This window comes from Mus musculus, chromosome 10 (assembly GCF_000001635.26).
Source record: "Mus musculus strain C57BL/6J chromosome 10, GRCm38.p6 C57BL/6J".
Taxonomy (NCBI): domain Eukaryota; kingdom Metazoa; phylum Chordata; class Mammalia; order Rodentia; family Muridae; genus Mus; species Mus musculus.
Window position 1 is genome coordinate 24,223,259 of NC_000076.6, and position 25,373 is coordinate 24,248,631.

A 25,373-nucleotide genomic window follows, 5' to 3' on the forward strand; every position below is an offset into this window, starting at 1 on the left:
CTATCCCATCACTTTCCAATTCCTTTCCTAGGTCCCTCCCAGTCTGCACATCGATTCCTTTTTTTCCCTCCTTTCTTCTACCCGGCTGGGTCCCCTTTTCTCCGCCTCTTCCAGGAAGCTCCTTGCCTTCTTGCCCTCTTAACCCAGACTTCAGGGACAAAATAGGATACACGGTGGCAGCAGGTGGATGCCTGGGGAGAGGCTGGGGAGTCTCCTGGTAGGACCCAGAACCAGCGGGGGCGGGGACAGCGGGCGGGCGCGGCCAGCCCCGGGGCGGTCCCAAGTTGGGCTCCCTGGTCTTCGCCCCCCAGTGGCTGCAGCCCAGGTGCGGCGCGGGACAGGAGGATGTGCGGCTGGCCACTGCTTGTGCTGTGGGCGCTGCTCCCCGCGACGGCTGCGGGAAGCCCGGGCCGCTCGTACCCGCACCGCGTGGTCCTCGATCCCGAAGGCAAGTACTGGCTGCACTGGGGCCGGCAGGGCGAGAGGCTGGCCTTCCGTCTGGAGGTACGCACGAACGGCTACGTGGGCTTCGGCTTCTCGCCCACCGGGAGCATGGCCGCGGCAGACATCGTGGTAGGCGGAGTGGCCCACGGGCGGCCCTACCTCCAGGTAAGCTCGGGTCCCTTCGGGGAGCTCCCTGCGCTGGGATCGCCCTAGAAGGGCGATGGGCAGCGCAGTCCACCCAAAGGTGAGGCTGATACGGGCTCCGTGCAGCAGAGTCCATCTCACCTCCTTTGCCACTTTTTGCCCCAGGGTCATCCGAGCCTGCCCTGGGGTCCCTGCCTGTGTCATTTGCAGTCTTCGCCCGGGGAAGTTTACCTCTTCGGGAAGCTCGCATCCTGGTGCCCCACTTCACCGACCATTGTGCACAGACCACACATTCCCCTCCATCCACCCCATCAAAAAAAAAAAAAAAAAAAAAAACCCACAGCTTTTGAGACCTAACTGGTCGGACCTGTGTGCACTTGCCTGTCTAAGGTTGGGAATCGCAGTCTCCAGTGGTTGGCTTTGGGGGCATCCCAGGAGCAGCACCAACATTTACTAGAGCATGCACGAGATGAATGAAGGGCCCTGAAAACTTGCTTAAGGAAGTTTTGTTATTAACAGCTCTCGAGGAAGCCAGGTTTAGCGACCCATGCACAACCTAGAGTCTCCAAGCAGAGCCCTCTATTCAGGGATAGGTTTTCCGCTTTAATAGGCGACAAATTCATCTGATTCGCTCCCTGCCCATTAGCTCTAGGGGAGAGAGTTCTGGTAGATGCTACCTGATCCAGGCATCTTTATGTGTAGGGAAACGAACAGAATTCTGTAGCTCGACTTCCTGGGTACTGAACTTCATATGGGTCATAGTGGATATACACACTTTCTTACGGGCCAACTCCCATGCAAGAATGCAAACCTTAGCTAAGAAGCCTCAGGAAAACTTCTGAGCAGCATAAGAATGCCCCTTGTGAATTTCAGCGTGTATAGCTCAATACTTCCTCCAGTCTTCTAAGATGGAATTTCACAGCATTCTGACTGAGGGGCTATCGTATTATAGCTTCGGTTCTGACGCTGAAATGTTTGGCTGGAAACAAATTGACAGCAATTCGAATTTTCAAGCCACCCTGCCGTGTGTGTTTACTTCTCCCCAAGTCATCACTTCCTTGCTATCCCCTGTAAGCGCTGTGCACCTCTGCTAGAGTGCAGCCTGCTGACCTCCCTTACATGAGCCTTTCTGATGCTGCATCATCTCTGATATGGGATTTGATGGCTGAGAATTTGATCCCAGGCCTCACTAGCCAACTAGCTTACTCTACCAGGATCTGAGTAAGATGCGACCTTATTTTAATACCTATTGCAACCAAAGGGGGGGAAAATAAAGCTGTTTTTGTAGAGTATCATGATCCCAGCACAGCCTATAGAAGTGGGCATGAGGCATCTTGCTGTGTAACAGCGATCTGGTACACTTTAAAATTCAACGTGATACTACTTTTGTCCAAACAGCAGCATTTCTAGAAAGCCCATACAATTAGTTATCAAATGAAAGTCCAAGGGAAGGATCCTGACCCAACTGCTGCTAATGCGCCCATCACAAACATCTTGCTAAACCAAAGAGTATTTGCTTTTTATTTTTGTACGAATCAAGTGTTTTTTCAGATTGATTTAGAAACTCTGAACTCTTCTTAAAGCAGTAGTTATATATTAACGTGAGACGCATTAAGAATGGACAACTGTATGTGCAATGGATGGGAAATCGCCCTTTCTATTTTCCGGTGCTTCAGAAATACACTCTTTGATTTCATATATGAGCTACACAGCTTCTTATTTGCCTGACTTCCTTTACCATTTCATTTAATTAGCGATTCTTCTGATTTTAGGGCACACATTAAGTAGTTAGGTGGCAAGAGAGCCTATTTGAAACCTCTCTAATAAGGTAAAATATTAATAATATCAATAAAAAAGTTCTGATTACAGCTGGCAATCTAAAGTGGGAGATTTTATTTTCTAATCCTTAAAGCCTTTTTTCCTCCCTAGATATTTATTTAAGATTTCTCATACAGTGGTATGATAGGTGTGCCTTAGTTAACTATGCTCAAACCAATGCTTCTTTAATGGGACATATGATTTTATTAGTAGACTTTGTATTTCATGCAATTTTGCTTCCAGTGAGAAGAGACTTTGCATAGAACAGTGACACAAAAAGCATCGGTTCCTTGGGGCGTTAGTGTTAAGTACAGCATGCACCAAGAGCTGGACAACAGTATCAGGCTGTGTGATTTAACCCAAGCTGACATCTCAGTCACTCCCCTTTATAGCTCAGCCCTTTCCATGGAATTTTGAACTTAAATTTTCATGTTTTTAATATTTTGATTTTATTTTTAAAAATTACCTCTAAACACTCCTTTGCAAATGGGTATGACTATGGGTGATTGCTAAGCAAAAAGGAAGAGGATTTTTGGCTCCATGGATGCCACAAAGCCAAATGCCTGGAGAAATCAAGAGGGCAGGCAAAGCGGGGCATGGCCTGAGGAGAAGAGGTGAGATGCAAGAGCAGCTGGAGCGTGTGGGATAGCCAGGCTTTGTCAGTTATGCTTTCAGGGGAGCACAAATTCACCATTGCCAGATATTTTGTTTGTATTGTTTTAGAGAGAACACAGAAATTCAGTGTGTGTGTGTGTGTGTGTGTATGTGTATGTGTGTGTGTGTGTGTGTGTGTGTGTGTGTGTGTGTGTATGTATGTATGTGTGTGTGTTTGCTGCTATTCACTCAAGTCTACACACAGTGCACACATGTATATTTTCTACTGGGGTCTAGCTGACAGATGATGTAATCTTGGACCAAAAAGGAAAAAAAACTTAAGTTGAATCAACTGTTAACATAAATCAGGAAGGTCCATGGGACAACGAAAGGCAAGTCTTAACTTCCTTCCAGGGTGATTTTTCTATGCCAGGAGATGATTGCAGTATCTGGGAGTCTTGGCCATTATCTGGACTAGTGACTCTTATGGTTAAAAAAAAATTACCACAAACATAGTATTTTAGCATATGACCTTTATTTTACTCAGACATATATGATTTGAGCAGGGCTTGGTAGAAGCAACTGCACTCCTCCATTCTGGGTCAGCTCTAAGAGGAGCGGTTGGCAGTATCTGAAGACTTACTCACCTTTCTGTCTGTCTGTCTGTCTGGGACTGAGGTTGACCAGTGACTGGGCCCTCACTCAGCCAGCTCTGTAGTGTGACTGTGGCCTTTCCACCTGGCTGCTTGGCTTCCTCACAGCAGAGTCGCTGCTCTCAGACTGATCATCCCCAGAGGCCACGGGAGAAACTCAGTGTAGCCATCTGTGATCTTCCTTCCATCTGAGTCAGTCACTGATGGAGTTTTGCTGTTGTCACAGACTCATAGACTCATATAGGAGCAGACCTTATCTTGATAGCGGAGTGTATCAGTGTAGCCATTTTTGTAAAGTGGGTCCCACCACCCCTCTCTCCTTTCACCATGCCTCTGGTCACTCTAAACACCGATGTATGATTGTGTACTCTATTTTGACATTGCTTACATCAGTAGACAATGTTCATTCATTGACCAGTCCTCTCCTTCTAATGGTATTCGCCCCACCCCCACCTCCTGTTTAGCCACTCAGTTCCCTCTCTGTGAACCTTGGCAAACTTGTCTTTTTTAGTGATTCCCAATCACTTGTTCAGGTTAGACCCACGGGAACTACCTGTAGATGACACTGAAACATTTGCTGGCTGGCTTACAGAGGGACTGTGTTTATATGTATATACATATATAATATTAATATATAATATATAGAAAATATATTATATATGACATATAGTATGTATAATATATAATCATTATATCATATATAACATATAATCATTATATATCATATATAATATATGTTGTAAATATATTGTATACAATATTTTGTATATGGAATATATACACACACACACACACACACACACACACACACACACACATGGATTTCCATGAATCATCAAGGCAAATGGCTTAGTTAGTTTTAAATATATATTTGGGGCTCCACATGGTGGCATACACATGTAATTCCTGCACTAGAGAGACTGAGGCAGGAGCATGCTGAGGTTGAGACCAACCTGGGATACATAATAAGATGCTGTTTCAAAGCAAACAAGTGAATGAACAGCACAAAGACCGAAGGGCCTGTTAATTCTGGAAGTTCAATTTGCCTATTTGGGGATCTTTTGGCCTTCTGAGAGCTATCATCATCTGTACTGCTCCAGCTATAGTCAAAATGGGAAGGAAGAGGGGAAGGGATTGCTATAAAGGGAAGCCTGCCTCTAGGAAATCTACAGGATAAAGTATGAAGGATAAAAAGGGCTTTACACTTACAGAATTACAGTCCATCTGGGGTGCTGGACAGGTCATTTTCTAGTCTGTCTTTAACAGCAGGACCCGGGTCGGGTGGGAAACACTCTGTCCTGTACAACTGGCTTCTCAGAACCACAGTAAAAATACTTGTCTCTTGCATCAGCCAGACTTTCAATCCTCCTGCCCTTCCCCTGTTCTTTGCCCCTTTGACACAACTCCACCCCCATCGGGATCCTTTAGCAACTGTGAGTGCCCATTCGAGGCTAGTAATCCCGTATATGAATGCCCAGTTTGTGTGAGCGAGAGAAGAGGGCATCATTGTCAGATGTGCTCTTGATTTGCACAAAAATGGATTCACCCCTTCCTATGGGGGGTAGACATCCCCAGTGAATGGAGTCTGACACATGTGTCATCATTTGTGGTAACCTTGCTCGTTGGCCCATTCAAAAACTGAAGCTTTTCTGTGTGGAGCAGTGTGGAGCATCTGGGTCATTGCTGTCAGGCCTCTCACTGAGGAAATTCCTGCAAGAGATCTGAAATCACAGAAAACAGGGAGCATTCTTCTTGGCTAACGATGTGCTTCTTTTTAAGCACACCCCAGCCAACTGCAGCAAAACAACATTGGCAAAGCACCCTGAGAGGGTGCAAGGCTGACCCAGCTCAGCTCAGCTTCGCTAAGAGATAGTTATAAATCTGAGATGATGCCCCCGACTGCCAGATGAGGGAGGGACCTTTCCAAGCTTCTTGCTCTCAGCACTGCTCAACAAGGAGACAAGTCCAACTGTTCAAATGCACGATGGTGGTGCTCAGATGTAAGCTGTGTGTCTCTCCTGGCAGGAGCAGGAGGTTTCATAATTAGCCTGGAGAAACAAGCCAGTCTCAGAGCCAAGGAAACAACGCACCTGAATTGACAAGCAGAGTTCAAGGCTTTGGGCTTCCAGAGGCAGATTATGGCAATCTTGGAAGGAGAAGCCAGAGTCCACTTCAAAGGAAATGAATGGCGCTTGATTGATTGATAGTTTGTAAAGGAGTGTTGTTGAAGTTGCTCACGAAAGAGATGACTTCATTACCCAGTACTGTGTTCCTGGGAATGTTAGAGCCATGTATAGCAACAACAATAATAAAGCAGTGCACACTGATGCCTCACAGTGCTTTGCTGTAGTAGAAATTAATCACTAGTGAAGAACTTTTAAATAGAAAGATCCTTCAAGTAGGAACAACGGATTTCTTTAGGAAGCTTCTTCCAAATTTTTCCCTCTTTGTCTCTGTCTCTGTCTCTGTCTCTGTCTCTGTCTCTGTCTCTCTCTCTCTCTCTCTCTCTCTCTCTCTCTCTCTGTGTGTGTGTGTGTGTGTGTGTGTGTGTGTGTGTGTTAACTACCTTGTTCCAAACCTGAGAGAAGTGAATCACAGAATGGGTTACATATAACATGACTAAAAAAAAAAAAAATAAGGTGACACATAAAGCATAGCTTCTTTCCCATCCAGAATTTTGTTTGTTTTGCTTTTTGAGACAGGGTCTCTCTATGTAGTCCTGGCTGTACTGTAATTCACTATGTAGATCAGGCTGGCTTTGAACTCACATAGACCCACTTGCCTCTGCCTTTCAAGGGCTGGGATTAAAGGAGTGGACCACCATACCCAGCTTCAAACTTGGATTTTTTTTTAACTTGCTAAACTCTAGGGTAAAAATAAGTGTTTAAAAGACAGCATAGAGCAAGCCTATGAGAAAAGGCTGTAATTGTAGGATGCTGCTCAGTACACAGCTTGAGGACCTGCGTTTAGTGTCTGGAAGCTGCGTGGAGGCAAGATAACTAGCTCTGGAAAGTTGTCCTCTGGTCTCTCCATGTGTGCACTCACCTCACACACCTCTCCTCCCTCCCAGGAAAACAGTAACAAAAAAGGTATAACTTTACTAACGGTTCTGGGATCATCAATTTGACTGCTATATAAAGAAATGGTTTATGAAGAAGGCATTGTTTGTTCACCGATGAGCCTAAGAGTAATGGGGTCTTTCTGCTGCTTTTGCAGGCTAAATGTTAGTGGTTTGTGTATTTAATCATTACCCCATCAGAGTTTGATGGCTTCCTTTCAAACTTCTTACTCCTATTTTGCTCTCCTCGTGTTGTAGGTGAGGAATAGGCCTTAGGTAACTGTTAAGTGGCTTTTTGGTGCCTTACAGATAGAGCCAAAGCTACAATCATTCCCTCTGAATCCTGATTTGGTGCCACTTAGACTTCTGTAAGAAGCCTCCATAAAAACATACTCTAGTTTCCTTTCTAAATAACAAGAGTGCATGTACACTGTGAATTATGTTTCTTACTATATTTATCCTACTATAAATGTCACAGACATGTACCCCTCATTTTGTTAAGTCTTTTAGATGTGCTGATCATGCAACTCTCAAACGGCCTATCTGAGACCAATATCTTAGGTGGAAACTCTGGGCTCTGGGTTCTTCATCATGGAAGCCACCCGTGGTTTCCATACCGTGGCTTCAGTGAAGGCCTCACCTATAGGCAGAAGATGCTGGGATGCTTGATCTTACATTCAGGCAATATTGATTGACAGTTCTAGATGCTGAGGGGGGGTGGGGGGCAGATCCTAGAACCAGAGGGCATCAGAAGTCTTATAAGCCTATATTATAGTATAGAGGTTTCCATAAGCAAATAATTGTAAAAAAAAAAAAAGTATCAGGAAGTGATAACTGTTGAGCGAAGAGCTCAAATGAAGGGATGTGAGAAGGTGTGGTGGCCTGACTAACTCACACAAGCAGGAGGAAAGCAAGTGCCCTCGGGGGTGAGGATTGTCTTTGGCGGTTGACTATAGTGTTACCAACCCAGTGTGTCATATACTAGGAAGAAGGTGGTGTTGTCTGTGAATAAATGACTCTGAAGACCTTGAATGCAGGAAACTATTTAGCTGGAGAAAAGGTAATGAATTGCCCTTTGTTGTAAAGAATTTCTGAACCACACGGGCTCTTTCTCCATCTCAGTGTTGGGTGCCATGATGGCCCATAACAAAGAGGATTCATGTAATGGCAGACTACAGAGCTGTGATAAGATGCCAGATAGCTGAGAATCAGGAAGGATATCGTCTAGCTCAACCTCAAAAAGTAAGTGATTTGATCTTCTTTTAAAAAGTTCCCCCAGCAACTGGGAATATTATCATTTGGAAAAGTAGTTGCTTTGCCAGCAGAAGGACTTGAGCCTGTTGCTCAGAACCCACGTGAAAAAGCCAAGCATGGTGTCAAACGTGTAACCCACTGCTCTGGAGTAATGGAAAAAGAAATGGTCCCCGAGGTTTGCTGGCCGGTCAGCCTAGCCTACCCTGTGAGCACTAGCCTCCACTGTAAGAGCTTGTCTCAGAACTGAGGTGGACACTCTTGAGAAATGATGATTGAGACTTTCCTCTGGCCTCCATACACATGTGCACACTCTTGCAAAGGCATTTCTGCCACAGTTTCCAAATCCTCATTACCCACCCATGACTGAAGAAGACCACATATGGATACAGGGAAGCCATATTTCAGGTTCCTACGGTAAGTCTAGTATGAAGGCAAGTCTGCTCGTTATTGATTTTCTGTGGTCAGGCTCTGTGATGGAAATCATGGGTCTTAACCTGCAGTGGCCTGGAAGATTCCAGGGAAAGAAGTTCATAGAAAGTCATTTCACAGTGTCCATGTGATGGGGTGATACCTGTGTGGTTGTTCAACAGTATGTTTTAAAATGGAAACACAAGGTCGTTGTTCTTAGCATGCATTTAATAAATTTGCATATAGTTCTAAGCATTTCCCCAAATTCCTATGCTGTGACCGTAGCAGCAGCTTTTACCCTCTGAGTATAAGTGTGTTTCAGAGTATGCCTAGCAAGAGGTCTTTCTCTCCTCCCCATAACCCTCTTTATAACTACACACCTTATGCAGGCTTGTACTAGTAGTATTTCTAAGCAAGAGTAATATCTACCCACACAGAGTGTAAAAGGTAACAGTTATGTGTTGCCACAGGCTACCTTATTTTTTTTCATTATTAACTGAAGGTCCCAGGCCCTAGGTTATACCTAGTCTATAATTTCACCAAGATGAGGGTTCTGATTAGAAACTTTTGATTAGAGCTAACAGTAAATGCTTTCTTTTATATTTGAACATACTCTCTAGTGTTTTTCAATACATAAATAGACAACCTTTACCTCCCTCACCCATCCTGCAAGATGGCTAATAAGCTTAAAAATACCCTCAGGTTATCCTTGCAGAGCGAGACAGAGAAGAGGCATAGGAGTGGTAGATAATTAGTATCTTATTAGGGCCTGGATGGAACACTGTAGGTTGATGACTGTGTCAGCGCTGCCAAACCTCCCTCAAGGTAGCAGGAACAATTCCATGTGCTTGGCAGGATCTCAAGAGAGACGGTTGGGTAACTGGTGTGGATAAGACCAGGAGTCTCCTAGGCTGGGTATGAACCTCACCAACACTTGTGCTTAATTCTTGTGTGGCCCTTGGCAAACCCTTAACCCTCCCTAAGTGGCAGCTTCCTTTTGTGCAGGAGGGAGATCATGTTCTTTAGCTCGTGGGTTTTGCCAGGATTAAACAAAATAGGCATTAAAGCTCTTAGCAGAACTTTATAATTGAGAGCTATGGCTGTAATGATTCCGTAGTGAATTATGGGAACTTCCCAGCTTTTGAAAAGGCATTCACTAAGTATAGAGATAGGGGGCTTAAAAATGTGAGGAAGTCTGGGGACAAAGTGCAGGCAGTTGGGTGGTGATTGTTTCGATCATTAACAACTGGAGGCCAGCTTATTTCCATAAACATAATTTATAGGATGTGACTGGGTTTTCCTTTGCTTTTGAATTGTTCTTTTAGGTTAAGGCCTTAAAGAAAAGGTGCACTCGAATAACACAGCAAAGCATCTGGTTTAGGTTGAATAAAACTAACTGTATATGCACAACCTTGTAAAATTGTACTAAATCTGCTTCATGTGGTAAAGGCCTTCGTGACATTAGTAGGTAGATTCCAGTTCACTGTAATGGGGCTGCTAAACAGAGGTTGAATTAGCTAGTGATCCAAGCTGTTCGCATCAAAGGATTCAGCAGTGACTATATGACTAGTGACTAGTGTACTATATCTCAGGAGGTTTACACCAAAAGGCCTTTTCTAGGAATAGCATTTTCAAAGGACAGGTGGGTAAAGGACAGCATTCTGAAGGCCACTGAAACTTCTGGAAATCTGGATGCCCAAAGAGCTGACAGTGTTTTCACAGAGAAAGAATAATCATTATTATCATGTGGTGGACAGACTTCCTCCGGAAACATGGAGGAAACATCACTTGTAATACTCCAGTTGGCACACCATAGGGGTGGAAGAATACTGTAGCTTAGCATCAGTGTCTGTGTCCGAGATGCTAACCTGGAATGGTTGGCCCTGTGAGGTTGTAAGATCCTGAACTTCATGCTTCAAGTGTTCATCACTGTGTGCTTATATCTTAGAGCCATCTCCATGGACCTGGAGCGAAGGACAGACTAGGTAATGAAGTGCTTGCTGCACACGCAGGAGGCCTGGTGTTTGGATCTCCAGAACCAAATAAACAGCTGGGGAGGTGGAAGTTGGAGGGGTGGGGCTGCAAGCCAGTCGAGTCACTCTGGAGAGCTTTAGCGGTGGATGGCATCTGCGGAAGGACACTGTAGCACATGCGCACTCCATTCCCAGTCACAAATGCATGCTCAAACACGTGCTAGGAACGCTTTTGGGAGAAAACGTGCTTGGTGCCAGCCAAGATTAGGTTTACCTCAGAATTAGTTTCCAGCTATAACCCAGTGCTGAAGACACCTACGCGTGCTCTCAGATAATCCAAGAAATGAGCAGAGGAAGATTTAACCATTAGAAAAATCCATGAAATGTATCAAAAGATGGCCTAGTCAGCCATCACTGGAAAGAGAGGCCCATTGGACACATAAACTTTATATGCCCCAGTACAGGAGAACGCCAGGGCCAAAAAATGGGAATGAGTGGGTAGGGAAGTGGGGGGGAGGGTATGGGGGACTTCTGGGATAGCATTGGAAATGTAATTGAGGAAAATACGTAATAAAAAAATCCATGAAGTTTTAAAAATGACAGTTTTTCCTGTTTATTTTTAAAAGTGTGTGTGTGTTTGTGTGTGTGTGTGATAGTTATGTATTGTGTTTTTACAGTGTTATGAAAGCACCTCATCTCCAGCCTTTTAATAAAATTCAGTATATTTAACAATATGTAGTGGATCTGTTCATCTTTAAATCTGAAAAACATAAAAATAAGAATATCTCTTGGAGGGCCTCCAGAGCAAAGCTGTTGAGTTTCCGAGGCCTGTCCCCAATTGCCTCGTTGCTTTCACCTTTCTTGAAATACTTCCTGCCTCCTGACCTGCCCACAGAGTACAGATACTACGCTCAAACCAGTCTCCTTGCCAGCCTTTCCTATCTCAGTAAGTGGCAGCTTTTGCTAGCTACAGTTAAAAAGTAGGAGCAACTGTTTTTTCTTCCCTTTCCTTTATCCATGGTCGAAACCCTATCTTCAGGTCCTCATGTCTTTCCTACCAGAATCTAAAATCCTCCAATTCTCTTCGGCTAACCTAAAACCAGTGGGATTACTGAGAGATTTTTGTATCTCTGGGTCGCAGTCTACCTCCCTCCTCCTCTTCCATTTCAACACAGTAGCCACAGTAGTCTGTGAATACTTTATTCATAGGCACACACACACACACACACACACACACACACACACGTGCACACACACATGTGCACACACACATGTGCACACACACATGTGCACACACACATGCATGTGCACAAACACATACACATGCACACTTGCATGAGAGGAAGCAAGGAGAGAAAGGGCAGTAGAAATGGAAAGGGAGAAGATAGAAAAAGAGGGGACAGGAGCTTAAAACAAAGAAAAAAAACCTGCTGTTCTAAAGATTCTCATTACTGTTTGGATACAATAAACCTAGGTTCTTAAATGAAGTCCTCTAAACTTTTTTTTTTTAATTAAAAGATAGGTTAGGACAGAAGGAAAATAATGTTACTTTAATGATTACAACAGATATCTTTCCCCCAAAGCATATGGTTAGAATTGAAGGGTCTAACAATTAACTTTATTAAATATGTCTCGTAATTCTATAGATGACTTTACATGCAAGCTGAAATGACTGACCTCGTGCAACACTGTCAGAAAGTCATGCTCCTCAGGTGGCACCTTAAAGAAGCACAGGTTCATATTTTGCAATCCCGATAGGTATTTAGTGACTCTCAGGAGACCGAGGGAGAAGCCTGCCTGATACTGTTTCCTAAGCACAGTCAAGGTCGATTTTGAGACTTCATTTTGATTTCTTAGTGACGAACTTCCTTTTGAAAGTTAATGAGACGTGAAGATTTTGTTCATGCCGCCAGCCAGAACAGCTTCGTGCAGCCTCCTGATCACATAGGATCGCAGGTGCTTCTTAACTCAACAGTATTTATCACACTGTGAATATTATAACACGGCTTTAACAGCATCGCAGAAGTTGACATCATAAACAGAAATGTGGGGTGCGATAGGCTTCTGGGTATTGGGAACAGAAGAGGAACTGCAGGCACCTGTTGCAGGAGATGTTGACAGATGAACACGCTTTTCTCAAGACCTCCTTGCAGCTGTGCTTACATCCAGCGCCCCAAGCTGAAGCAGTCTATTCATAGCTTTTATTACACCCACCAGAGTTGCTGCTTCATCCTGTTTAACGCAGCGGCCGTCAAAGCCCTATTCTATAGCAGAGATTTCATTTCCGAGAGGAGGAAAGAGACTGACGATGAGCGAGAAGCAACTGAACATCTGTGTGATCATGTTTCTGAACAAGAGACCTTAGCAATCCTGACAGCAAAGCTAGCTTTTGGGGACATTTTCTTACTTTTGGAAATGGCAGCCAGGGTTCACGGTACCCTGTGAAATAAATACTGCCAGCTCCCTGCCAACGGCTGGTGGGGGCAGCTCGCTTTATTGTTGCTGCACAACATTTTAAAGCCTCAATTACACACTTCATGGCATCTTTTTTTCAAAGTTTAAGTGTTGCAGAGGGGAAATATCGTGTGAGAACACGCTTCTGCAGAGAGACGTTCTGGAGCACAGCTAAGGAAGATCTTCATTGTTGGGTTTAATTAACTCATTTTTGGATGATATCTTATTAGGAAAATAGGAACAAGGTCAGTGTATGATTTACTAATAAATAATAATAATAATGATTTACTAATAAATAATAATAAAATAATCCACAATCAAAATAATGTGAGTCCATCTGGAAGCTGGGCTGAGTGTCTGTGGCAGGATCAATGGAGACCCACACAAAACAAGCAAAGAGGAGGGAGAGCCATGCTTTGTACCTGTTCTGAAGCTGACTGAGCACAGCCAAGCCTGGCTTCTGTATGTCAGCACTTCTGCTGGCATTGTTTAGTGACTTCTGCAGAATCCCAGTCATAAACTATTCCAACTTTCGTGAAATTATGCTTCTCTTTATCCTCACTAGCTCCCTCGTGCTGCAAGATCCTATTTTAATGAATCAATGAAAAGTGTGGGTCTCTTTGTGTGTGTTTGTGTATGTATGTGTGTGTGTATGTGTGTGTATGTAGTCAGTATGGGTATGCACATATGGGTGTGTGTGTTTGTATACATGTGTGTATGTATGTATGTGTGTGTGTGAGTGTGTAGTGTGTATGTCTGTGAGTGTGTGTGTGATTGTGTGAGAGTGTGTAGTATGTGTGTATGAATGAGTTTGTGAGTGTGTGTTTCAGTGTGTGAGTGTGTACTATGTGTGTTTGTTGTATGAGTACCTGTGTGTAATATGGATGTGCATCTGAGTGAGTGTGTGTATAAACGTGTAATGTGGGTGTATTGTATGTGTGTAGATTGGGCATGTGAATTTGTGAGTGAGTGTGTTTATGTTAGTGTGTAGTTCATGTGTGAGTATGTAGTATGAGTGTGTATGAGTGTGTGTCTTTGTGTGTATAAGTGTGTAATGTGAGTGGGTGTGTAATGTTGTAGTATGGGTGTGTGAGTGAGCATGTTTGTGTTAGTGTGTATTATGAGTATGTGTGTAGTACCAGTGTATATGAGCGTGTGCTTGTAGTATGAGTATGTGGTGAGTGTGTAGTATACATGTATATAATGTGTTTGTGTGTGTGTGTGTGTGTGTGTGTGTGTGTGTGTGTGTGTGTGTGTAGTATGGATGTGTGTGGTGGTGGTGGTGTTTGTATAGAGGCCAGAGATGGACATCAGGTATCTTGAGTCGGCTCCCCTTTTTTATTTTGTTAACTGTTATTAAGAGTCTCTCACCGACTCTAACTCTAATGCTCACTGATTCTGCTGGGCTGGCTAGCCAATGAATGTAAGGGAGCTGCTTATCTCTGCCCCTCTCCACTCATGGTGTTGGAGTTACAAATGCACACTACCATGCCTGGCTTTTTTCACAGGTGTTAAGGATCCAAACCCAGGCCCTCATCTTGGGCAGCAGACACTTAATGATTGAGCATCTCTCTAGCCACTCACTTGTAATTCATCTTAATTGGAAGTTTTATTTGTCACTATTTACGTGATATTTAGAATAGATGCACTTAATGCATAGAGGGTACAATTAAAATGTTATAACAGCTTCAGCATTCTACCATGGCAGTACCTGTGTACTGTGAGCCACACTCCTGTACTTATTTGAGGTCTCAGACCATCATGTACTACAGGAAGATGCCTGAGTAATTACTCCTCTTGCATGTGCAGTGCAGGTGTGTGTGTGTGTGTGTGTGTGTGTGTGTGTGTGTGTGTGTGTGTGTGTGTGTAGATCAGGGAGTGGCCAGGGCATCATTTGGTTTAACTATCAAGAAAGAAATAAGATACAGTGAAAACAAGCTGGGAAATTTAATATCACAAGTATTATACAGTATCATTTTATCAATATCAACCTGTAGGTTATTTTACCCATATTTGAATTCTCAATTGGTTAATGTTTGAGTATTCTAGTGTCATTTTCTTCTCTCTAGAGGACAATAATGCTCCTTTGATTGGCAACCCCTACCCCCAAACAGCACTTTGTCCTGTTCTTACTAAGCTGTCAGTAAACAAACTCTTTTAAAAACAGATTAACTAATCTAACTCTCAGCACTGTGTTAGCTTTCTTCCTCTTTTTCCTTTGTTTTTCCTAGTAAGAATGTCTGAAGGGCATGAAGTTTGAGATGGCTTTGTCCTCTTTTTTCCCTTTTCCCTCCCTTAATTGCATCTGAAGATTTTCCAATGTGCCATTTATGCTGTGCAGCACCACACTACGAAGTCTGGGCTTGGCTCTTGTCCACACACTTTCTTGTGTTCCCGTTAGTTCAACTTTTCCACTCCTACAAAGACACACACACCAGATGTGTCTTTTTCTTTGTTCTTATTTCAAATGTCCTCATTGTGTAGAGTAGTCACCTCATAGACTCCCCCTGCTAGATTGTGATAGTTCAGACTCCCAAGATACTTTTCATCTAAAGGCTGAAAGATCATGACAGCATTTCAGAGTGTCACAGAAAGCTGAGCTTCCCAGGGGCTAATCTATTCCAGCATCTTCCACACCAGGTCATAAAGATGTAATTGACAGGATGGATCAACATAATATATTAGATCACCTTTGGGTGGTTCCATTTAAAATATGGCCCAACCATTTTAAATGTAGAAATATATAATTTGATTAAAAGGATTAGTTGTCCATCTCTTGGCAGTTGCCTCTGGCTTGAGATGGTTTTGCAGTTTCTAGAAAGTATTACTTGTTACGTAGGAATGCAAGGAGGGAACTAGAGATTCAGAATGGTAGCAAACTCTTTCCGCTGGGATGACCAGTGTAAACTGTAAAGAGAAATAGAACTATGAGTTTTGAAGCAAAGAGCAAGCTTCCGCAGGTGATGTTCGTGGAGAGGATCTCAGTTACAGAGACTAGAAGATAGAGAGAAAGAGTGTAACCAAGGCAAAGGTGGATATTTAAATATTTGAAAGAAATAATACAGAGCAAGCATGTATTATTATTAATCATAACAACTGTAGAAAGCTAGGTTAGGCTAAGTTTGAGGGAAACAAGGAAACTGTAACCTAGATTTTAGCATGTCATAGTGCATGCAGTTGGATAAAGTGCATTGGCATACTGAGAGCAATGCTGTGACATCTCCCAGCAAACCTTGATAGAACCGTTTAATTGATAGGGTCAGAACTGAGTTGTTGAAACGAAATAAAACAAAACCTTTCAAAATCTGACTTCATAGGAGGAGAAGCTGTCTGTACAGAGAGGAGCCAGGGGAAAAAGTAAAAACAATGAAAGCTTGAATTTGGGTAGTTGGAAGAGTGTCAGATTATTAAAAACATTCTGGAAAACACATGCACACATTGGGCATGGAAATACAAGATTGGAGTTGGATTCGTTGCACTTGAAGTAACAGCAAGACTTGCAAGTCAAAGGGGCTTTGGTGATATAGATTAAAAGATGACAATCTGAAGCCATTCCTTAGAGGATGGGAGGACTCAATAGGACCAGAGAGCAATGCGGGGATAGACTAGGACTCTAATAGTGTCTCAACCTTGGGCAGGAGGATGATTTTGTCCCTTATCATTAACTATAGCTATATCATTGGTGACCCTTCTATGGTTGAAAGTTGAAAGTACTACCCTTCTACTGCATGGTTATTGAGAGGTTGTGAATAATCTCTTCTAGTGACTTGAAGGCTTTTCTTGAAATATGAATCTTCTTGGTTAGACCTTTTATAGGACACTTAGATGACTGTTTCTCTGTTTTTGATTAAAGTCTCTATATACATGATATATTATTTGTATATTGCAGCAATGGTTTTCTAATTATTTCTGTCTTTACTTTTATTAACATAAATACCTAGTTCTATGAGAGATATCAGGTTGCAATTTTTAATAATGTCTTTCACATTGGTATCAGGGTAATACTAGAGATTTAAAAGTATGACTTATAAACTATTCTCTTATTTTCTAGGAAAGCTTAAGAGGGCTTGGTACCCATGTTAGGTGCCACCTGTAGGCTTATATTTTTAAATCTACTTTAATAAGGGTTCTTAAGTGCTTTAACCTCCCTTCTAGGCTATTACCCACCAGAAGTACTGGAAAGTTAAGTAAAAGGATGAAGGATGGTGTGGACATCTTTAGAAATAGTTCTTTGAAGCAAATCCAATCTTCATTGTCAGGATTTCAGCAATTCAGTTCGCACACGTCAGCAATGGTTGCTCAGTCCACTCACAAACAGCATTGACAAATCAGCAAGGGCTGTTTTATCCAGAAAAAAAAACCTCAAGTCTCTGCCAATCAGTTAAGTCCACAGAAGTGGCAAGAAGCCATCAGAATATCACGAGAAGTTCTTTGGTGCGTTTCTGTCTACAAAGTCAGTGAACGAAAGGTGAACCAATGCTACAGAATCATCCGTGAAGACCAGTGTCAGCAGAGCCCAATGAAGACCATCAAAGACTGGCAAGGTGAACCAATGCCACAGAATCATCCGTGAAGACCAGTGTCAGCAGAGCCCAATGAAGACCATCAAAGAGTGGCAAGGTGAACCAATGCCACAGCATTGTCCACTGTCTGTTGGGTTATACTTATACCGTTTCCTCAAGTGCCTGCTCCAGCATAACACGCAAGCCCCTTTTCCAGGTACCTTCCAGAAAACATCACATGGCTGTTTTCAGCAAAACATCCTCTCATAAGACAGTGTCCAGTAAAACATCACATGTCACAACTTAGAAAACAGAAATCTGTATTGGTTTCCTTAAGATACTTGATAAAATCTCAAGTGAAATCATGATAGCCTGGACTTCTTTTGTAGGAAGGCATTTCACTTATGAGACCACTTTGATTGTCTGTTCTCCTGAATGACTTTTTTGGCTTATGACTTCTTATTTTCGTCTAAATTTTTCCATCTTTTCATTAAGAAGTGCATGTCATAAATGTTGGATGTCTGTATAATCTGAAGTGATTTTTTTCCTTGTATTTCATTTATATTCATTTTCATCCCACCTGTTCTATATACTTCTCTTAGATGTAGTACATTTTAGGATTTATGTAAGTTGGTATTTTCTAGGATAGAAAGAAGGTGAGGAAAGAGCCTTCAAGTGTTATGGCTGAGATTTTCACTACGAGAAAGAAGGCACAAAGGGTAAAGGTAGGGAAATGTTGACATCTTGTAAAGATGCCTGTGGTTGGGAGGCCTGAAGTCATGTAGACCTTCAGTCTTTGATGATCTGAACTAAATATATATGTGGTAACACCATTTGGACACCTGATAAATAAGGTTCTAAAAAGGGGTAAATGGGGAAAAACCATTATGTGGTTCAATTATTTTACATATCAATATTTAATTTTATATAAAATTTAATTTAGTTTTAATAACATGCAGCCATATTTTGGTCCACTAATGTTGTGATTATCAGCCTTTGTTAGACAGTGTTGCTTAGGTCCTGAAATCCTCAAGAATCTTCCGGTCTCATTCTTCTGCATGCTGGCCCCACAGATGAATGCCATCACACAAAAGTTCACTCCAACATTAAAGTCTGCATAAGACCTACAATTCTAGCTTCTTGAGGAGCTGAGGCAGGCAGACTGCAACTTCAGATTCAATACCATCCTGGGCTACAGAATAAATTCAAACCCACCCTTGGCAGTAAAGCTCTGTTGCAAAAATAGAAAGAAAGAAAAAAGGGGAAAAGAGTACTGGGGACATGCCTTCATATTAGAGCACTTGCCTGGCACATGGTACCACAAAATCCATCATACGTACATATATACACACTTCTTATTGATTTATCTGTGACAGAATGAAAGGATCTACAGTGGTAGCAAAGGGAGTCTTCTCCTCCTCTTTCATAGCTAATTTTTCTGAGAAGTCAGAGAAAAGTAGATAATAGGAGTTAGTCTCTGGAGAGCAGGAATGAGATGAATGTAATCTTGGCAACCAAGATGGATATTTTCTACAACTATAGGTTTGGAAAACATTTGCAAGATCAGGATAATTGTTCTACCCTTTGAACTGATTATGGTTTGCGTTGTACTGATTTTGTTCACAAGATGAATTATATAAGGAACATTACAAATATGAGCCAGTGTAAAGGCACAACTGGCTCCCAGTCCCTTCTTTCTACAGGCACTGGGGTGTCACTGTAGGGCTCAAATCTATGTGATTGAAACCAGTAGGTACAAAATCATCATCCCAGGAGATGTGTTTTAAATCACTTTCATGTTCACAACATTAGTTCTCAGAATGAACAGTCAGCCCTCATCTTTAGCACAAATAGGGAATATTTTATATAAAACCTAATATAATAAGTTTCTACAGGCAGGGAAAATAAAATTAATGAATCCATCACATTCCAGCAGTGGGCATTACAGAGAAGGACACAGACTGTGAGCTCTGGCTGACAGCATCTGAATGTTTTCAGTTGGATGCACCTTGCTTCCTGTGCACCTTGCTTCACTATTGTTTGCAAACGGGAAAAATGGTTCTGTCTCATCAATTTGTTGTACATATAGCACACTGCAGCAGACCCTGGAGTATAGTGTACATACAGGTTGCAGTTGTTACCCACTACTGGAATGTGACATAAATAAAGGCAGTTAGACTCTGTTGTTAGTTATCTGAGGCATTCTTGAATTACAAGACCTTGTGTATCTAGACCTTGGATGTCAACTTCTACACAATTGGTAATTATGTTAAAGTGTACTCAGAATAAATTTGCCAAGCGTCAAGCAAGTGCCACTCTCAAATGTAAAGGCTTTTCTTGTGTTGAGTTTTCTGAGTCTGGCACAGCAATCAATTCTTCAGATGTAATTTAATGTCATTATAGTCATCAAAGTTATATTATTCTTTTTTTATTGAATATTTTATTATTTACATTTTAAATGTTATCCTCTTTCCTGGTTTCCCCTCCAGAAGCCTCCTATCCCATCCTCCCTCCCCCTGCTTCTGTGAGGGTGTTCCCCCAACCCACACACCCACTTCCACTTCTCAGCCCTGGCATTCCCTTACTCTGGGACATCAAGCCATCACAGGTCCAAGGGCCTCTTCTCCCATTGATGCCTGACAAGGTCATCCTCTGCTACATATGCAGCTGGGGCCTTGGGTCACTCCATGTAGACTCTTTGGTTGGTGGTTTAGTCCCTGGCAGCTCTGGGGGGTCTGGTTGGTTGATGTTGTTGTTCTTTGGTATGTATATTCTCACACAACATGATTTTTTTTCAAAAATGGAATACATTAGAATTTGAAACACATAAACTATATAGAAAACTATATTTTTGTTAAGCAATAGAAATCAACACCTTTATTTTGATCCTTTTTAGTATGGTAAGCTGTATACTATTTCTTAATCTACAACATAAATACACGCTACCCCTACTTTGCTATCTTTCAAAGATCTCAGAATTTTGACTTCTAATACCCTCCAAAGCCATTCACCAGGACCGCTGGGCATCAAATTAAGGTCATTTGGCTTCAAGCCCATTGTTCCTGTCTGCATCCCAGAAATAATCCACAAAACTAAATTTTTTTCAGTTGTCAATACCTCATAATTTAGTAATTTATTTTCTTTGTATATTTTGCATTTCATCATAATGAGCATGTGTCCTCACAGCTTATTTTGAAATTACCCATGGCTCCCCTCCATGCTCGGGCTATGACTGATGGGATGCTGCAGGAGGTCTAAGAGCAGAGAGGGCTGAACTTGGGGTTGGCTTTGGCTTTGCTGCTGAGTCTTGATGGTGGGGATAAGCCATTACACACTGTCTGTCTCCCCCTTTTCATTTGTACACCAGAAGAAATCCACACAGTGACCTCAAATAGGCACTCATTTCTAATGCTTTGTGGGTACCATGAACCTCTACTGCTTGTCCACAAAAGGCCAGTTCTTTAAATGTAGACTGGTTTCCTAGATAATCAACTCTCAATGTGTAATAATCCAACCCATTAGGAAGTCCCAGGATTCATAAAGTAGGATTACATAAAGGGTATTATCATAAACGAACCAGGAATGGACTTTGAACAGTCCTTTAAACTCTTTCAAACTATTTTCATATTTAAGAGTACGTATTTTAAATATCCTGATTTTCTATTCCGGTTTTCCACAGGACTATTTCACAAACGCAGACAGAGAGTTGGAAAAAGATGCCCAGCAAGATTACCACCTAGATTACGCCATGGAGAACAGCACACACACAGTGATCGAGTTTAGCAGGGAGCTGCACACGTGCGATGTCAATGACAAGAGTCTCACGGTAAGACACGTGAGAGTGACGACGCTCACAGGCAGTGTGTGTTCACACGTGGGGGGAAGTGCTTGCTACAACTCGAAGAGGAGCTCCTGAAAAACAGGATCACCAGAGTCACACACTTCTCAGGCATCTCTTGAGCTCTCTACAAACTTGACAAACACCCACAATTTTAAAACTGTAATTTTCATTCTTTGAATTTATACGCAAAGTTAACATTTTAAAAATCTCTTTGAAGGTTGTCGATTTAAAAGAAATAAATATACGCCTTAGCTTTTTCCCTATAAAAGTTGAAAATGGATAATAAAGGTTGAAGAACTGTACTACACAAAAGATAATCATGCTGCCGGGTGGGAGGGGATAATTCCTCTGATCTGTAACCGATTTGGCTTTGTAAATTTCTAAAATCCAGATGAATAGTCAGTTGATTATAATCACCTATTGGCATGCTATATGAGGTTTCTTATTTTCAGATTTGATACAAAATTATATTCATGAATATGCAAATAAATATCTAGAAGAGACACATTCCTGTGACACTTTCAATGGGTTGCATGTGCCATTTCATTTTCATAGAACGATAACATTTTTTATTTAATTCACTAGAGCTTCAAAAAAGATAATATAAAAATCTGAAGTAATTCTGATTTCCCTTCAACCTAAGAGCCAAAGAGGAAAAGAACGTACATGAACGGGCTGGCTTTGCTTTTCATGTAACACATAGAATAATTACAGTTCAGTTGGAAAACTTATAAGCATCACACAGTAGAGCAAAGAGAACACCTAAAACAAGTAGCTTTCTCTTTATTATGCATTCTCAGAGTTTTCACTGTAAGGAGATGGCAACCACCCTTACTGCAGAAGGAAGGAAGAAAGAAAGGAAGGAAGGGAGGGAAGGAGAGAGGGAGGGAGAGAGGGAGGGAGAGAGAGAGGGAGGGAGGGAGGAAGGAAGGAAGGACTAAGTCATTTTCCCACTCTCCTGCAAACTTTTCCCTTCCCACCCCAGAGCCCCTCAGGCAGTTTCTCTCCTCGGTTCAATCAAAACCAGTTTCACTTGCTTCCCCTTGGAAATTCCCGGAATTCATATACTCAGTACAGATTTGAGATGTGAAGTAAACAAGCTTGAACATACAACTGTCTTCTTCTGTATTGGTACTTCCTGTAAATCCATTGTAGAAAACAGTCTTAGGGTAATTTAATGTCTTTTAAAAGTATCTTTTATGCTAAAATTACTTTTAAGTTAGTGTACAAAGTAGTAGATTTAGTTGTAACATTTTCATACAAATATGTTGTTATATTTTGTTGTTTGCCCCCCTTCCCTGCTGCCTCCCCCATTGCCCTCCCCCACTGCCCTCCTCCACTGCTTCCCCCATTGCCCTCCTCCACTGCCCTCCCCCACTGCCTCGCCCATTGCCCTCCTACACTGCCCTTCCCTGCTGCCTTCCCCCACTGCCCTCCTTTCTGCATCCAGCTCTTTCTGGCTCATTCCTTTCTTTCTCTTGAATAGTTTTTTTTTTTTTTTCTTTGTTTTCTGTCTTTCCCTTGTCTTGGAAGATCTCATCCAGCTCTCTCATGATGCCCAGTCTAGTCTTTTCAAGTCCGCAAACACACACACATATATAATTTAAACTCTAGTTCTACTTACTACAGAGAACATAGAGATGATTTCTGAGTCTGGTTCATTTTGTTTAACATGGCGATTTTCAGTTGCATCCGTTTTCCTAAAAATATCAGTTTCCTTTCAGAACAGCTATGTAATGTTCTATTGTATGTAATACAACATTTTCATTCTCCACTCATCAGTTGGACATCTAAGCTGATTTCATCTCCTAGCTTCTTAGAATAGACTAGAAATGAGCATCTATAGGCAAGTGTCTCTGTAGCAGGATAAAGAGTCCTCTGAGGGATGCCCAGGAGTGGAATAGCTGGGTCATATGATTCTGTTTTTCTGCTTTTTGAGCAAACTCTATGCCAACTTTCAAGATGAAAGTTGAATTAAGGGCTGAATTTTCTCACACCCTCACCTATAGTTGTTGTCCTTGGTTTTCTTGGTGATGGCTGTTCTGACTGAGAAATAGAATCTCAAGACTAGAAGGGAAAGAAGAGAGGGGTAAGGGAAGAAAGATGGGGAGGGACAATTAGCATTAAGAGCCATTGGGGGCCATAGGGACTGTAGACATCTTAAGTCACTAAGTAAAACCACCATTGTCAGGATTGGCTTACATATAGTAAATTCCTTAATCAAGGTGGCATCAAGGAAACCCCCAAAGATCTCAAAGTTTAATTTGAAATTCTCTAATGGCAAGGGATTTGAAACTCCTGTTTCAAGTATTTGTTGGTCATTTGCATTTATTCTGAGACTAGTCTATTCTATCCAATAGCTGATTTGTTGTTTGGCTGATTTGGAAACTTGATAGTTAATTTTCATAGTTCTTTATGTAGTCTTTTACCAAAGACACTATTCCCCTTTCTGATGAGTCGCTCCTTAAGGCTTTTTCCATTATAAAGTCAGGCAGTCACTTTGCCCTGACAATTGTTTCTTTCAATGTGCAGGTACTGTCTGATTTCCTGTCATCCCATTTCAATTTTGGAATCATTTCCAGTTCTATTTAAAAACAGTCCTTGCCTAAACCTAGATTGTGAAATGCTTTACTCGTGTTTTCCCATAGCAGTTTCAAAATTTCAGGTCTTACATTAGGACAATATTTGATCCATTCTGAATCAATTTTCTGTTCCAGATGAACTATTAATTTTTTTCATCACGTGGAAATCCAGCTTCTCTTATCTGTTTCTTAAGGATGTTGTATCTTCTGCAGTGCGTGCTTTGAGGACACTGTTGAAAAGTGGCTATCAGTAGCTTTGTAGATTTATTTCTAAGTGCTCTACTATATTGGCCTACATGTCTGCTTAATATTAATTTATATACATGCCAATCTATGAGTATGGAAGGTCTTTGCATCTTCCAATGACTTTCTCAATTTCTTTCTTTAGTGGCTTAAAGTTTTGACTGTAGAGGTCTTCCACCTCCTTGCTTAGTTTTATTCCTAGGTATTTTTTATGTTTGAAGCCATTGCAAATGATGTTTTTCCTTAAATTCATACTCAACAAATTTATTCTTGACATAGATAAAAGCTAGTGATAATTGTGTATGGATTTTATATTCTACTACTTTGCCCTTTGTGTTTATCAGGTATAAGAATTTCCTGATGGAATCTTCAGTGTCTTTATAATATAAGAACATGTCATCAGCAATACCAACATTTTGCTTATTTATCTCTTACTTGTGTAATGTTGTTTCCTTCTCAGTGCTCTATCTAAGGCTTCAATGCTACAGCAAATAAAGGTCAAGTGGGCACACTTATCTCTCAGAACTTTAGAGAATGTTCTCAGTTTTCTTTTATATTTTGCGTGGGTTATAGTTTTGTCCTATACAACCTTTATTTGGCTGAGATAATGTTCCTTCCATTTCTGGCAGCTTCTGACATGAAGGGATATTGAACTTTATGGAAGGCCTATTCTGAACTGATTGGTATGCTTAGATGATTTCTGTTCTTACATCTATGGTCTATATGATGTTTACTGGCTTGTGTATATTGCACCAACCTCACAACCTGTGTATTAGGGTTCTCTAGAGTCACAGTAATTATGGAATATTGTAGTGACTGCAGTCTGCAGTCCAGCTAACCCAACAATGGGCAGCTGTGAATGGGAAGTCCAAGAATCTAGTAGTTTCTCAGTCCCACAAGGCTAGTTATTTCAGTTGGTCTTCTGTATAAGCTGGAATCCTGAAGAAGTAGGTTCCAAAAGATGAGCTGGTAAGCAAGTACAAGCAGGCAAAGAACTGTGTAACTTCCTTCTTCTAATGTCCTTATTGTAGGCCTCCAGCAAAAAGGTGTGACCCAGATTAAAGGTGGCCCAAATTAAAGAGTACACCTGGATCTGGAACTTGCTTTGTCCCTGGCTGACCTTGAACTCAGAGATCTGCTTGCCTCAGTCTTTGGGGATTAAAGGCAAGTACTACCTTGCCTGAGCCTAAGCTTTTCATGGCCAGTATGCTTCAAGATCCAGGTCATAAACCTGTGTTTTCCAGTCTCAAGATCTGGATCCCAGCTGTGGCCTCCATTTATTCCTTCCTTTCTTTCTCTTTTCTTTCTTTCTTTCTTTCTTTCTTTCTTTCTTTCTTTCTTTCTTTCTTTCTTTCTTTCTTTCTTTCTTTCTTTCTTTCTTCCTTTCTCTCTCTCTTCCTTCCTT

General features: G+C 41.7%; 1 protein-coding gene across 1 annotated transcript in view; it reads left to right on the forward strand.

Annotated features, from left to right (window-relative positions):
• Positions 1 to 258: 258 nt before the first annotated feature.
• The window catches only part of Moxd1 (monooxygenase, DBH-like 1), a 79,267-nt gene continuing 54,152 nt past the window's right edge, over positions 259 to 25,373 (forward strand). The window contains exons 1-2 of the mRNA NM_021509.5: positions 259 to 609; positions 20,982 to 21,128. Of these exons, the coding sequence (NP_067484.2) occupies positions 346 to 609; positions 20,982 to 21,128 (411 nt within the window). The 5' untranslated portion in view covers positions 259 to 345. The remainder of the gene's footprint in view (positions 610 to 20,981; positions 21,129 to 25,373) is intronic.